The sequence below is a fragment of the Aplidium turbinatum genome, chromosome 5, assembly GCF_918807975.1.
Source record: "Aplidium turbinatum chromosome 5, kaAplTurb1.1, whole genome shotgun sequence".
NCBI lineage: Eukaryota > Metazoa > Chordata > Ascidiacea > Aplousobranchia > Polyclinidae > Aplidium > Aplidium turbinatum.
The window spans coordinates 10,141,729-10,155,174 of record NC_137476.1 but is presented as its reverse complement, the minus strand read 5'-3'; the positions used below and the strand labels follow the sequence as shown (position 1 = coordinate 10,155,174).

Here is a 13,446-nt window from a genome sequence, read left to right as displayed (position 1 = left end):
GAAACCACAAAATTAAAGTGAAACGAACTGTGGATTCCCAGGAATAAGAAGCGTCTCCTTAATCATCATGATACAATATAAGTAACAACTATGATACAACCGCATGCACATTAGGGTGCCACAGGCGCCCCTCAAAAATTAAAATTGTCTCCAATACACCTGAACTTTTTTTTATATGTGACACTTGGTAAAAAAAGCGTATGTGAGAAATTTCAATAAGTTTTGATAAAATTTGGACGTGCAGATTAAGTTTAAAGTTTTTAAAGGTAAATTTTCACAATTTCAATAGTAAAATCCTCTCTAGATCATCAAAACTCAGACATTTCTTCTCAGTTACGGAGTATTTGAACTTCGAACACTTTCTGGTGAACTTACTCACTAATTTACAATCGTACAGACCATGTGTCAATTGTATATGTTCAACAATTTATGAAAAATGCCTAAAAATATGAGGTTTCATGCATTAGACAATTCTTCCCGCTTGCTGGCAAGCAGATCAATTTCCTCGTGCGATTTTGATGTATGAAAACAACCTGATGCGCTATCAGAAAGAGTTTGAAAATTGCTTTTAAAGCGTTGAAATATGGAAATGTTGGGTCCACTACTGCTTTCTATTTTGAGTTCTTCCCAAACATGCGTCAGTATTATCTCCCCAATATGATGCCTGCATGCTGCCCAAAGTAGGTCTTTTCCAAGATGATCTTGTGTTTGGATACAGGCCGCAGTTTTGTGGCCCGTATTGCTACTTGTGGTGTCAAACACCATTGCAGCAAGACATGCAGTACAGTTCTAATTGTTTAACAATTCCATGCTTGCATTGACTATTTGCTTTCCTTTTGGATCGGATGTTGTGCAGGCAAATAAGGAACACCAAGCAGTTTTAAGCCTCCAATACCTGATAGTAATATCGGAAGCCTATCAACTTGCTTATTAGGGTTGGTTAGTGACTCCATCATTGTACCATCTCAATGAATGGTTCCAACTTCAGAAGGTACCCAACCTTTTTTAACCGCTTCAGAAATATTGAAAATCGTTTCAACTCTATACCTTTGAGCCGTCATGTGGTTTAAGTTTACGCGAATAGCTTCACCAGAACAACTCTTGATTAACGAGTGTAGTGTTGCAGATAATGTAGTTGGTGTTATTCTGTTTAGTAAACTAGTGGCCACTAAACCAGGTGATCGTAAAATGTCGTGTGGTACAAATATTGCGGTACCGGTTTTTACAACTCGACGGTGACTCCTTTTACTTCCTGTGGATGTAGAAGGCTCGGCAGTGTTAACTGCAGTCACTTCATCACTGGTATCATCGCTAGAAGAAAGTGAAATGTTACTTTTGCTGCTGGATTCAGCCTCTTGACGTTTTATTTCTTTTTCCTTCCTTTGCACTTCTGCTTCTTTTCTAGAATGTTTTCGTTTCAACGTCTTACGCAAAGCATTGTCTCTCCCTGCCATTGACGCCTCTCTGGTAGTTTGCATGCTCTACAAAAATTCTTTATCTTCCTCAATTGACATCTTCTTCATTACATCGCGAGGCCAGAAAGGAAAGGTCAATTGAATTTTTTTGTAAATTCCTTAATCCTTTCCGATTGCTTTCCATCACTCCTATGGAAGTATTCGATCTGAATTTTGAAGATAAGACTCATTTCATCTCGAAAAGATTGAATTTTTTTGAGCCATTTTTTTGGATGAATTGTTGGAATATTAGCTTTGTAGTAAAACGTTAAGATGTCCTTCACTGTCTCGTTTGCTGCATCTACTGATATTTGGATTTTCCTTTTCGTGGGATTTTGAGATTCAAGCTCCTGCAGGCAAAAAAGCTTAAAATCACTTGATGATAAGTTGGCAGTTTACTTCCCTTGATTTTTTGATCATCTTTCGTTGGAATAGTAGAAAGAAGAAGATACTGTTTCTCAGCATTCTGAGACTGGCTGTTCATTATTGTAATGCTAACCAGACCGATTTGTAAAAGCACTACCGTATCAATTATCATTGGTAGAATAACCTAAAAAACAATACAACCATAGGTTTTGCAACATTATTAGCCTTTCCTGCAAGAAGCGAAGGTAACATAACCCTTTCTTACAGTAGGCTATCTGCCTTATCTTTGCTGTCTGCTATATTCTCCCAGATTAAGTCACAACTTGCATGGGTTTAATACTAAGCTTTCGTGGGCGCTGCAATACTGATTCAACAGAAGAAGAAATACTAAAGCCATTATTCCAAGACCCTGAGTGAGGTCAAGCCAGCTATGTCGATTCAATGTTGCAAGATGATGAATCAATGTAACAGGCGCGGAGCTGTCATACTTGACCTCAATTGAGATCTTGACATACTGGCACTGGTCTCCTATCCTAATTCTTGAATTTACCTTGTTTCAATGTTGAGAAAAAGATGAGAAATAGCAAAAAAACTGATGTTCAAACTAGGGAAATCCCCTAATTTTACTGTATTTCAGTTTAGACTTTCGTTTTCAATCTGCACATCCAATTTTTGTCCAATCTCAATCAAACTTTGCAAAGTGCCTTAATATGTGAAATGTCACACCAGAAAAAAAGTTCAGGTGATTTCGGTCACATGAGGGCGCCTGTGGCACCCTAACGCACATGTATTTGGATATTACTGACAAGCAGGCCAATTGCAAGTCTGAATACAATAAAATTTCCTTGATATCTCAAAACGACTTCCGCCAACCATCCACCAATTCTATAAGCGTCTATCACATCAAACTATCTTCAGTTAAAATTAATTTTTTAAGTCAAACCCATTTTCTTTTTAAAAAGAGGAAATCATTTATTTTTTGAATGATTTCATAACAGCCTACAAAATTATGATCAACCAGGGAGGTGTATTTAAAGCTGGGAAAGGGATAATATGGCACAATGGTTTAACGACATACAGTTCAGAAACTAAAACAGCAATGTTTGGAATTGGACCGATAAAAAATTCTTTTCAACTGAGGATATCAGCTGAGAGGATTTGTGCTAAAATTCGAATCCAGCAATAGTGGACATATGCAAATAAACTGTCATCAAAAACAACTGCACTGTATCAGTAAAACCATAGTTTTCAGTCAAGGACATTTAGAAGTCTGCATATGCGGGGCGATTTAGGCGCTCCATTTCAAGGAAATTGTATTTTATTGGGTGCATGATGGTTGTTGTTGCATCAGGCTTAGCATAGTGTAACGACAACATGTGTAACATGTATAATCGTATACCTATTAAGATAACAAGGTATGTGTTCAGAACTGTTGTCTTCATACATTTTCTGCTTTTTAGCCTGGTAGGTTAGACATAGCTTTCTACATGAAAGCTTGTATTAAACAATGAAAAATATGCAAAAAGTTGAAGTCATTCAAAAAGAAAATTGTTTAGTTTCATTACGTGAAAAGTAGGCGCACACAGATTGATTAATGACAATTTATGGACAGTTAGTTTGTTCCAAGACTCCAAGAACGCTTTATGCCGTAAATAGACCTACCTGTTATGCACAATTCTCTCTATTCATTAATAATAAATCAGGGATCCATGTTGTCACCACATAGTTATAAACACCAAATAAAATGCATTTTTCTTGGAACAGCACCTAAATCGTCTGGAGCAACAGCAAGGTCGCTTACCTCACATGACCTACGTGACTGCACCTAAATGTTGCCGAACGATATTTATTAAGTTCGGTTACACAAAACATTTGCAACATTTCAACACATATTTGCAAATGTTTTTACAAAAAGACTAATAGGTGCGTTCGTTGGCAGTAATCGACTGACAATCGATTACCTCAGCAAAAAATGTACATGGCAATGATGGCATCAAATGATTTCATATGCTATGCATGTTTTACGAACACTATGTTATGTCATAACTGTCATGATTTTTTTATTTTGCAAATTAACCAAAAATACACACCGGACAGTTTCATTTTGCTTATAGGATACAGCAACCATACTTACAAGTTGTCATTTTCTGAATGCAAAGAAAAATTGCAGATGTAAGCCACATAAGACAGGATTGAAATGATGACAGGGTCATACTCATGCATATACCCAAATTTTAGCAATTGAAAAGTTAAAACCTATTGCTTGTAGTGTAATAATAAAACAAACAAAAAAAACATAGGTTTCACAGTGATTTGTTGGTTGTAACGGAATCCTGTTACCGATTATCATTTGATGTTGTTGGTTTGTTATCACCAGTTTTGTTTGATGATGTTACGGTAGAAGTCTTGTCAGTTAGTTTGTGACCTAAAAGACTTTCTAGTTGCTGTAAGTCAGGTAGATCCGAATCACCGCCACTAAATCCACGGGCATGATCCATAAATACTTTCTTCAGAACAGATAACTCTTTGCTCAAAGAATCAACCTTGTTTTCCAAGATATTGTTTTCAACTTTTAATCTCTCAATCCCTTCAGTGGTAGCACTTCCTTTTTGTTTTGATTTCTCTCTACTTTTTTTGACAGCAACATTATTTCTGTTACGTCGTTTGATGTATTCTTCACTGTTTTGTTGCAAATCATCTTTCGCTTTAGCTTTGCTGGGAGCTTCAGCTTTTCCACCACCAACAGTTTGAGGAAGCTTAAACTGTCCATCTGAAGCACTTTGAGTAGGCATTGTAAAGGTTGCTAATTCGATGCTATCACTCTGAACTTGCATGTTACTATTTTGTGAAAGACTTGGATCTTTACCGGCGTTCATATTTTTAATCACATGTGTGTTCAAGAAAAATTTTTTGAAACTACTTAAGCTTTTACCTGAAAATGTATGGATAAAAATCCTGCAAATTCATTCTAAGGTATTATATCATATAGCCTATTTTATGAAAGGGCAGCATTTGTTTATGTGCATAATTCAAATTTTGAGATAACGTTTGTCTGCATTGCTGCAATATATTATATATGGCGATACGTGTCACTCGAACACATCATGTTTGCCTTTTAACACTCTCAATGCCATCGTTTGGAGCAATTTGGAGAAATTTTCCTCCTGCTCTAGTTGCCATGGTAATTAAAAAATATGTTGCCAAAAAATCGGAACGCTCTTTGAAGATTTGGTGCAAATCGGCGTTGCGACTGATCGGTGAAGCAGCATATTGCATTTACAAAAGCGTGTCGCGCCAGTCAGCAAATCAGTTCATTTTTACATAGATACAACCCATTCAGACATGAAATCAATGTAAAGAAAAACGATAGGTCAACTGGGTGATTCAATGTATTCAGACGTTGAAATAATGTAACAATGAACTGTTAGGCTAACTGGGTTCTTGGAACAAATGGAAGGGCTTCTGTAAATGTTTCTCAGCTTCAACGTATCCTAGTCTGCAAAAGTTCCCTTTTCTACACGATTTCAACGTTTAGCGACGTTGAAACGATATAAAAACGGCAATTTCTGCTGGTGGGGATAACTAGGCTACCAGTACGGTGACTAGGCTACCAGTGCGGTAACTAGGCTATGCTACCTGCCGAGCCTAAACGACAACTAGCCTACATCTAACTAAAACTTAAATTATTTATGATCTTATTGAAATTAAGAAAAAACTTACACAGCAGCACTATCCAGAATCATTACCTGAATACAGCGCAGTTGTGTAGCCTATAAAAAAACAGTCTAAGCTGTCTGGACCTGAAATTGCAGTTTGCCATGGAAACGACAAGGAACTCTGCAGCTCCTCTGGCGGATAATTTGTACTTTCACTTTTTAAAGGGGATCAATGAGTATAAAATCGTTTTTGGGGTTAAAAAAATAAAAAAACTCTCAAACCCCAAGACTGGCAACACAGCAAGCCCTTTTGGGGCATTGTGACATCATGGGGCGTTACAATACTACGTGATTTCGCGTAGGCGGCACAAACAGTGTTAAAATATTTTTCTTGTTTCAAGTGAGCTTTGTTGGATAATTTTTATGTTACAGCAAGTGCCAATTGAGAAAAAAACTGTGAAAGGAATTAAACGTTGGTAAACAAAAGTATCGGTACAAGTGTACAAGGCAAGATATGGTCAATGGATAATGGTACAATTCGTAACAAATAGTCTCCCGGTGAAATGTACCCTGCATGCAACATGTTGGCTGTGGTCAGTTGTCTTGGATTACGACAAAATGACAGAATGTTGTGAAAAATAATATATTGTGCGCAACTGCGCATGCATAAGCTACTAGCCTATAAAATCTCAAAGAGCCTCAATCATTAAACATCCAATATCATGATCTTTGCAAGAATCAAAAGTATTCATTATTTAAAACAATGAAAACAATCAGACGTCATTAGGTCAAATATGAAACAGGTAAAGTATTTCGCATGCAACCTATTTCGTCTCTGAACACTTTATCCCCCGATTTTGTCCCTTGAAAAAACCGAGAATAAAATGAAAATTAAACAGAGCTGAAGTCGCTGATCAGAGTTGCAGCAAACATTTTAAAATTTCTCTTGATATTTTCAGGGGATGAAATAGGTAGCATCTTTATTGAGGGTTAGGGCTAGAAATGTTTCTATTTCTAACCCAGGGTTAATAATTAAGTTTGGATTCCACCTATTGGTTAGGGTTAAAAAGGTTTCTATTTCTAACCCTAACCCTTAATAAGGATTCAACCTATTTCATCCCTTGAACACTTTGTCCTCCGATTTTGGGGGGACAAAGTGTTCAGGGGACGAAATAGATTGCATCTAAATATTTCTGGCCAATGTGTCAAGCATAGTTACAGTTTATTGTACAGTACACATTGGCGTACATTGATTATTTTTAGAAACTTTCAAACACATGCTTAATTTGCACAGAGACGCTTTATATCATATCACATCAGTTTATTTTGATATGATCTAAAAATCAATTGAGAAAACCTAGTATGTGTTATACCGTAAGACGGCCGAAAAAAAGTGAAAAACCAAAAAAATGGTCACCGTATGCCATTGATTGTACATGATTAAACAAATATGTGGTGTTAAACCCAAAGACCTGGCCACAGTGCAATCAACCATGTTGCTGGATCGACTGGGTCTTGCTGACATTGATCATACTTTAATTAAGAAAAATAATTTACGGTAATTAAGAACCAACCGTCATGGTTTGTCTTATTCATTATACCAGCAATTGTTGCTCAAAGCTTATTTAGTGACAGAAAAACTCCAACACAAGACTAATGGCCTACTACAAATTCCTAATGCCAAACGGCGCATAGGCGTCAAAATAGGGTGGGCGGCGCCTACCCTGCCGTGAAACGAGGGTGGGAAAAATATGTTTTGCCCACCTTGTTTTCATGACACTTATGAAGTGTTTGTTACAATTATTTCCGTTTTGGTTAAACGCTGAATTATCCAACCAACTGCAGCGCAACTTCTTGTTTTACGGTATGTCTCTCGCTAGGTATCCGACAGAACAAAGCAATTTCGCAACAACGCTGCGTGGAAAAAATGTAGTACTCACTGCATTGTTGTTGCTACGGCAACTGCCACAGCTGGCAATTCCTGGTGAGAGAAAGCTACGTTTGATCTTTTCTCCGAATGGTCTCACTTTCGTTACGTCAGTCAAGCTTCAGATGAGGGTCAGCGTAAGGGAATATGAATATGATCATCATAATGAACATGACAATAAAATAACCGATACAAACTAAAGACGTACTGAAACAATCGCTTTTTACAAATCTTTGCTTTTTAGCAGTGTTGTACGTTGACGGCGTCAACTTTTTGTTGAAGCTGAGGCTAACGCCGTCATTTTTTTTTTAATTGACGGAAGTGATAGCGCCGTCAATTATTTTGCCGATTTTAAGCGTCACGCGCTATGCGTCATTTTTTGTTTTCATGGGAAATCTCGTTTTACAATGAGAGTTTTACAATGCATTCTGGCCAGCGCGACTCATCCGAATTACCCGCTTTCGCGTTGGTTGGAATGGTTACCCGGAATACAAACGGAAGAAGTTCGCCAAATGGTGATCACTCATATCGTGAGCAGTAGGCTATCAAGAACGAGGGATCAGTGAGAGAAAGCAAAAAATCAATGAATGTCATCGCGGAGGTAGAAGATACTTTATTTGCTCTATGCCCTTGAAAAGAGCGATGCTGGTGTAGTGGACCTCGTTAAAAAACGTATATATATATGTTAAGCCATCACAGCACGCTTGGAACAGTGATAGGCTACCTTTCCGAGTAAACGTTTTCAAGACTTGTTTTTGAAATACAACACCATCCAGCGCTGCTGTGGAACGCATGTTTTCTCTTGGAAAGGACATTATGCGTCCCAAACGCAGCAGATTGTCAAACGTTTTGAAATGCTGGTGTTTCTACAAGGAAATAACTAATAAGCTAAGCAGCTAATTACAATACAGTATCAAAACATAATACCTGCTCTTTATTTATAGCTATTGTTAGCCTAAACTTGGTTGAAATGCTTCCGTTTTGTGAGACCCTGGCTAAAACAGGGCTAGAAATTAGCGCTGACGCCGTCAATTTCTTTACGAGCTTACGCAGTAGCCTACTTTACGCCGTAAAGTTTTTAGGCAATTCGCGCTGACGCCGTCAATTTATTTCATTGAAGCGTACAACACTGCTTTTTACAAATCAAAATGCAGTAAATCCGAAGGCGCCACTTTAAAGATAACAGGTCACGGGACGCGCTTTTTAGGTCGCAAAGGAAAACAAAAAAGAAGTTTGTTTAGTGTAGCAGCGCTAATAAGATTGCAAGGAGCAGGAAAGCAAACACCAATAGCTCCGATAGCTCAATTGGTTAGCGCGTCACTTAAGCTCTGCAAGAAGCTTTCCCAGTCCGAGGATAAAGATTCAATCAAGCAAACCTATTATAGCTTAATTGCTGCAGCGACGCTAAACGCAGTCTTTGTGAGAAAGACTAACCATTGCGAATTTGCAAAGATACACATTCAATGAAATCTGTTTGAAAACTCTCGCCCACCCAGAATTCCCCTCTTCTAAGAAAAAATCGACGCCTATGCAAACGGGTAACTTCTGGACCGGTTCCTGGTCTGACCATTTGGCAAATCCCATTCCCATATTCCCATTTGATGATTTTGGCAAACCTTTTCGAGTGGACAGTGTTGCCAGTTTCGCGGTCTTTCCATGAAATTGAGCTAGTTTTATTTTGGAATTGTTTTGCTGGTTACGCGCCGGGCTCAAGATCACGCGGAGCCGGGCTCAAGATCACGCGACTATCGGGGTGTGCGCTTGAGCAACGTATTTCAGGAATGCTTTCCATTCAGCGGCCCCTATTGAATGGAATAATTCCACGGCAACAGCACTTCAACAATGAGCAACGCACGTTAAGGACTGCTCTCCATTCAGTGGCATCTAATGGATGGAATACTTCCCCAGCAACAAGACTTCAACAATCGGAAACTTCACTCTGTCAATCTCGGTGACCGGGCCTGCGTCAGTGATTCAAAGCTTCTACAAGTATGCGAAACTGCCAGGATTAAGCTCTGCAAGAAGCTTTCCCAGTCCGAGGATAAAGATTCAATCAATCAATCAATAGGAAAACTTCACTCTGCCAATCTCGGTAACCGGCCCTGCGTCAAAAGCCTCTACAAGTAGGCTAGGCTATGTGAAACTACCAGTCGCTTTGTCAGTCCTATCAAGGCTTTGTCAGTCCGAGGATAAAGATTCAAAACCAACCAAGTTATCAGAAGGTGTTGGTATAATATTGTAGGTCTATAACAAAAATGAATTTAAATCAGCGGTTCTCAAACTTTTTCAAAAAATTTGTTGAACGGTCCCTTTGCGATTTTTTTAACGACTCACGGTTCACCACAATCTTAAGGCAAATTAGCGCAAAAAAGGTAAATAATAATTTATTTGTTACATCCAATTAAAAACGCACACGTCAATAAAATGGGTGCTCCTACTTGGGTGTTATCAGTTCTATGTTAGGTTCCGTTTTAGTTCAATATGATCTTGATATTATGCATTACATCCAACATGGTTTGAGCTAGGTAACAATGTGACACAGTGACGTTCGGTGGCTTAAACCATTGGGAAAGCAACTTGGAAATATGCTGCAGCAAGGTAGTAGGCACGAAGTGCGTAACCGTCGGGCGAAGCCCGAAGGCGTGTTGCCGAAGGCAACACTTACACCGAGGGGTCTGGGGGCCTCCCCCAGAAAATTTTGAAAAACTCTTCCAATTTGGTGCGCTCTGAGAGCATTTCCAAAACAAAATCTTCGGACTTTCCCAGTCCGAGGATAAAGATTTAATCAATCAATCAAACTGGGACTAGTCTAGAATGTTGGCTGCGTTTTTAGACTGAGTACAAAAACTTATTGTCAATGTCATCTGTAAGCATTTAAGACATGCATTGGACTGGTGCACTAGTAAAGAGCAAATAATTAGCCTATAAATTAAGCTAGTCCATTCTTGAAGAACACAAGTAAATTTGCTCTGAACTTGTGATGTCAGTCTATTGACCCAAAAGAATTTAAAAAACACTTGTGCTGTTTCAGTAGCCTACTGGTTGGTTAATGTACCCTTTGGAATTGCATGTTTTATTGTAGAATCTATGTTTTTTTTGGTAAGAGAACCAGCTTTATTTTCAGCGTACTCAGTAGCCTATAGTTACAAGCGCGCAAATCACTCATGCGTAGAGGTTGTATGCCTTTCGTCTGAAACCAAAAGCAGCCGCTATGAGATACGCATGACGTCACTGGGAAGGCACAACTAACCATACCATAACCATAACACATCTGATTGGCTAAGCAGCTGGTGACGTTTTGCAAAACGATTGAGGATTGGATAAAACGAAGGCGTTTTTTGACGTTTTTGAACCTGGGAAAGCAACTTTGAAAGTTTGTTTTGTTTTGTTTGTTTATCTTTATCCTGCATTGCGGGAAAGCGGACTTGAGCGCTATGCATCGGTGTACGCCTTCCGACATACACCTGACCCACGCTGCAGCCGACGGCAATGTCTGTTTCCGGTTGTCTACTTTACTTATGACTTAAATTTGGTACTACCCATTACTCGAAATCGATCACTAGGTAGAGGCAATTATTGTTAAGTTTCTTGCCCAGACAAACAACAGCAAGTGCGGGTGGCTGGAGTCGAACATGCAGGCTCTCGACTGCGAGCCCAACGCGCTAACCACTCGGCCACGGCTGTTGATTTCCCTGGAGCTTCAGTGATGGTTTCTGACAAAAGTATTTGCGTTAATTGGCATTTATAGGCAAGACATGCGGTTTGGTGAGGATTTAGACTACTCACAAGCGTTAAGAGTAATTCTATTCACGAACACAGTAATTTTAAAGTTAAAATAGACTTGATAAAAATAATAAGAAGTTAAACCTAGAATTCAGTCATTATATTTTCCATAGTTTTCGCTCAGGTAAGCACTGCTTTCCTTGCTTTCCCTCACCGATCGTCACTGATGTGACATTGACTTCTGTATCTTTGACACCACCATGCAACAAAATGTTTTCTGATAGCTCAGATATTCTCCTACTCACAGTGTCGTTTGACAGAGACACTTGCTTCAGCTTTTGAGCTTCAGATTCTCCCAAAACGTTTGATACAATACGATACAATAACTTGGCAACAAGGCAAGATCAGTTGTTCTCCAATGGTGTGAGGCTTCTTAGCGATAGCTATTTTTCTTGTATCTTCTTGTAACCAATGTAGACAAGCCCACAAAATCGGTAGGCTTGTCTATTGTAGAGTGTTTGTGATAATAATGTGGTGTTGTGTCTGTGGTGGTATCGTGTCGCTACGTGAATCTGTGTTGTTCTACCGCCTTTCCAAAAAGAATGTCTGAGTTTGTGACATGTAGAAAAGTCCACGGTGAAGAAAAATTCATTGTTTTGTTTGTGAGCGCCTTAGCAATTTTTTTTTTATTTTGACTATATATTTTTTTTATTAACCCGCGAAGATTATGGCTCGAACAGTTCGCAAGCTTATGAGTGGTAGTTCACGCAAGATTCAATTCAATTCAATTCAATTCAATTTATTTTTCTTTGTCAGAATGCAAAAGAAATGATATTGTGAAAAAGAAATACAGTAACAAAACTAACAAAAGGAAAAGGTGGCAAAACCTTAATGGTTTAAGACGTGCATGAAAGGATCTAATATTGCGGTATATGCATCAATAAATATAGTTAAGCACGGCCACCAAACCTGATACTTTAAAACAAGTTGATGAATTAGTTAAGAATCAGTCGCCTCCTCGTTCCTGGAACAACTGGAGCGCCAATTCTTAAAGCAATGAGAACACGACTGAACCCAACATCACAAAAAAAAACTAATATACACAGTTACACACACATATTGAAATTACGTAACGGACTATCAAAACAAGGACTATATTTACAGATTTCATACAGAAATAAAGTGTTCGCAGCAACGATATTAAGTAGCCTATATATTGCAGAACAAATACATAATATGGCAGCTCATTATCAAGATAAAATAGTTAAAAAGCTTTGTTTTTTAAATTAATTTCCTGCGCATGTAAGAGCATAAGAAGCATGATGATATAGCAGCGTGTTTTTGGTATTTCTAATAAAGAGTTGAATCATCTTTTATAGCGTCAATGAGGGATGGAGTGTTTTTGGTATCGCTAATGAGAGGTGGAGATTCTTTGGTAGTGCCGATGAAGGATGTAGTGTCTGAGTTGTTTCAAGCATCTTTTCCAAACCAACCTAAATAATAATCTTACGAAAAGTCAAGCGATCCTCTGAACGAACATGTTAGATTTTCAACAGGTCCTTGAAAGGCCTGCCTTTCGTTTTACTGCATTACTCCCGTTGATTTGTGTATTCGCCACCTAGCGTCGTTTCCCCTTCATTGTTATCGCTGATTTGCAAATGGCAACACTCACCACGAGATTGTCTATAGAACTTTCGAGACGTTTTCGTTTTTGCTGCTAGTTTGCCAGCTAGCCGAACTTGTTAGTTACTGTAGTTTGTGACTGAAAGTTGATTGATTGATGTTTATGCTTTGTTAGCTGCTTCTCTGTTATGTATTTCTACAGAACTTAAGTTTGATAACTGCTATGGTAATACTTATTTGCGTGTAGGCTGAATTCCATATTTGCAGCTTGCTATCTCTCAAAGTTCAACTTACTGGTGAGCGTACTTGTGATGTAATAATGTTTTGTATAACTGAATGTTGACTGTCTACCGTAAACAAACGTAACGTATCTCTGATGTGCGTAAATTGTTGTTAGGCTAATACTTCAAACTTAAATATTGCAGAGTCAATCACTATAGAATCCTTCGCGTACAAGTGCATCATTTGGCATTACTGATCCGGTCATACTACCGGTACGTTCATTATTCTGAATTGTATGATTGATTGATTTGTGTCGTGAATTGTGGATTTATGTTTACTACTGAATTATTGACCAATAATTTGTCAGCCTAATGGAAATTAGTTCTCGTAAACCGATCTTAACTAGGCCAAGTGAATTGCCACGTTTCTTTGTTTTTTAATGATTATTGACCTAGCGTTATGGTTGTACGGTACG

The 13,446-nt window shown here is 38.4% G+C and overlaps 1 protein-coding gene across 1 annotated transcript; it reads right to left on the bottom strand.

Moving 5' to 3' along the window:
• Positions 1–2,250: 2,250 nt before the first annotated feature.
• LOC145770311 (CCAAT/enhancer-binding protein gamma-like) lies at positions 2,251–4,746 on the bottom strand. Its single transcript, XM_082581912.1, has one exon. The coding sequence runs from the start codon at positions 4,694–4,696 to the stop codon at positions 4,157–4,159; it is 540 nt and encodes a 179-aa protein (XP_082438038.1). The 5' UTR covers positions 4,697–4,746; the 3' UTR covers positions 2,251–4,156.
• Between the last annotated feature and the right edge of the window lie 8,700 nt (positions 4,747–13,446).

Coding starts and splice junctions, on each gene's coding strand:
- LOC145770311 (XM_082581912.1), bottom strand. CDS start 4,696: ATGAACGCCGGTAAAGATCCAAGTCTTTCACAAAATAGTAACATGCAA.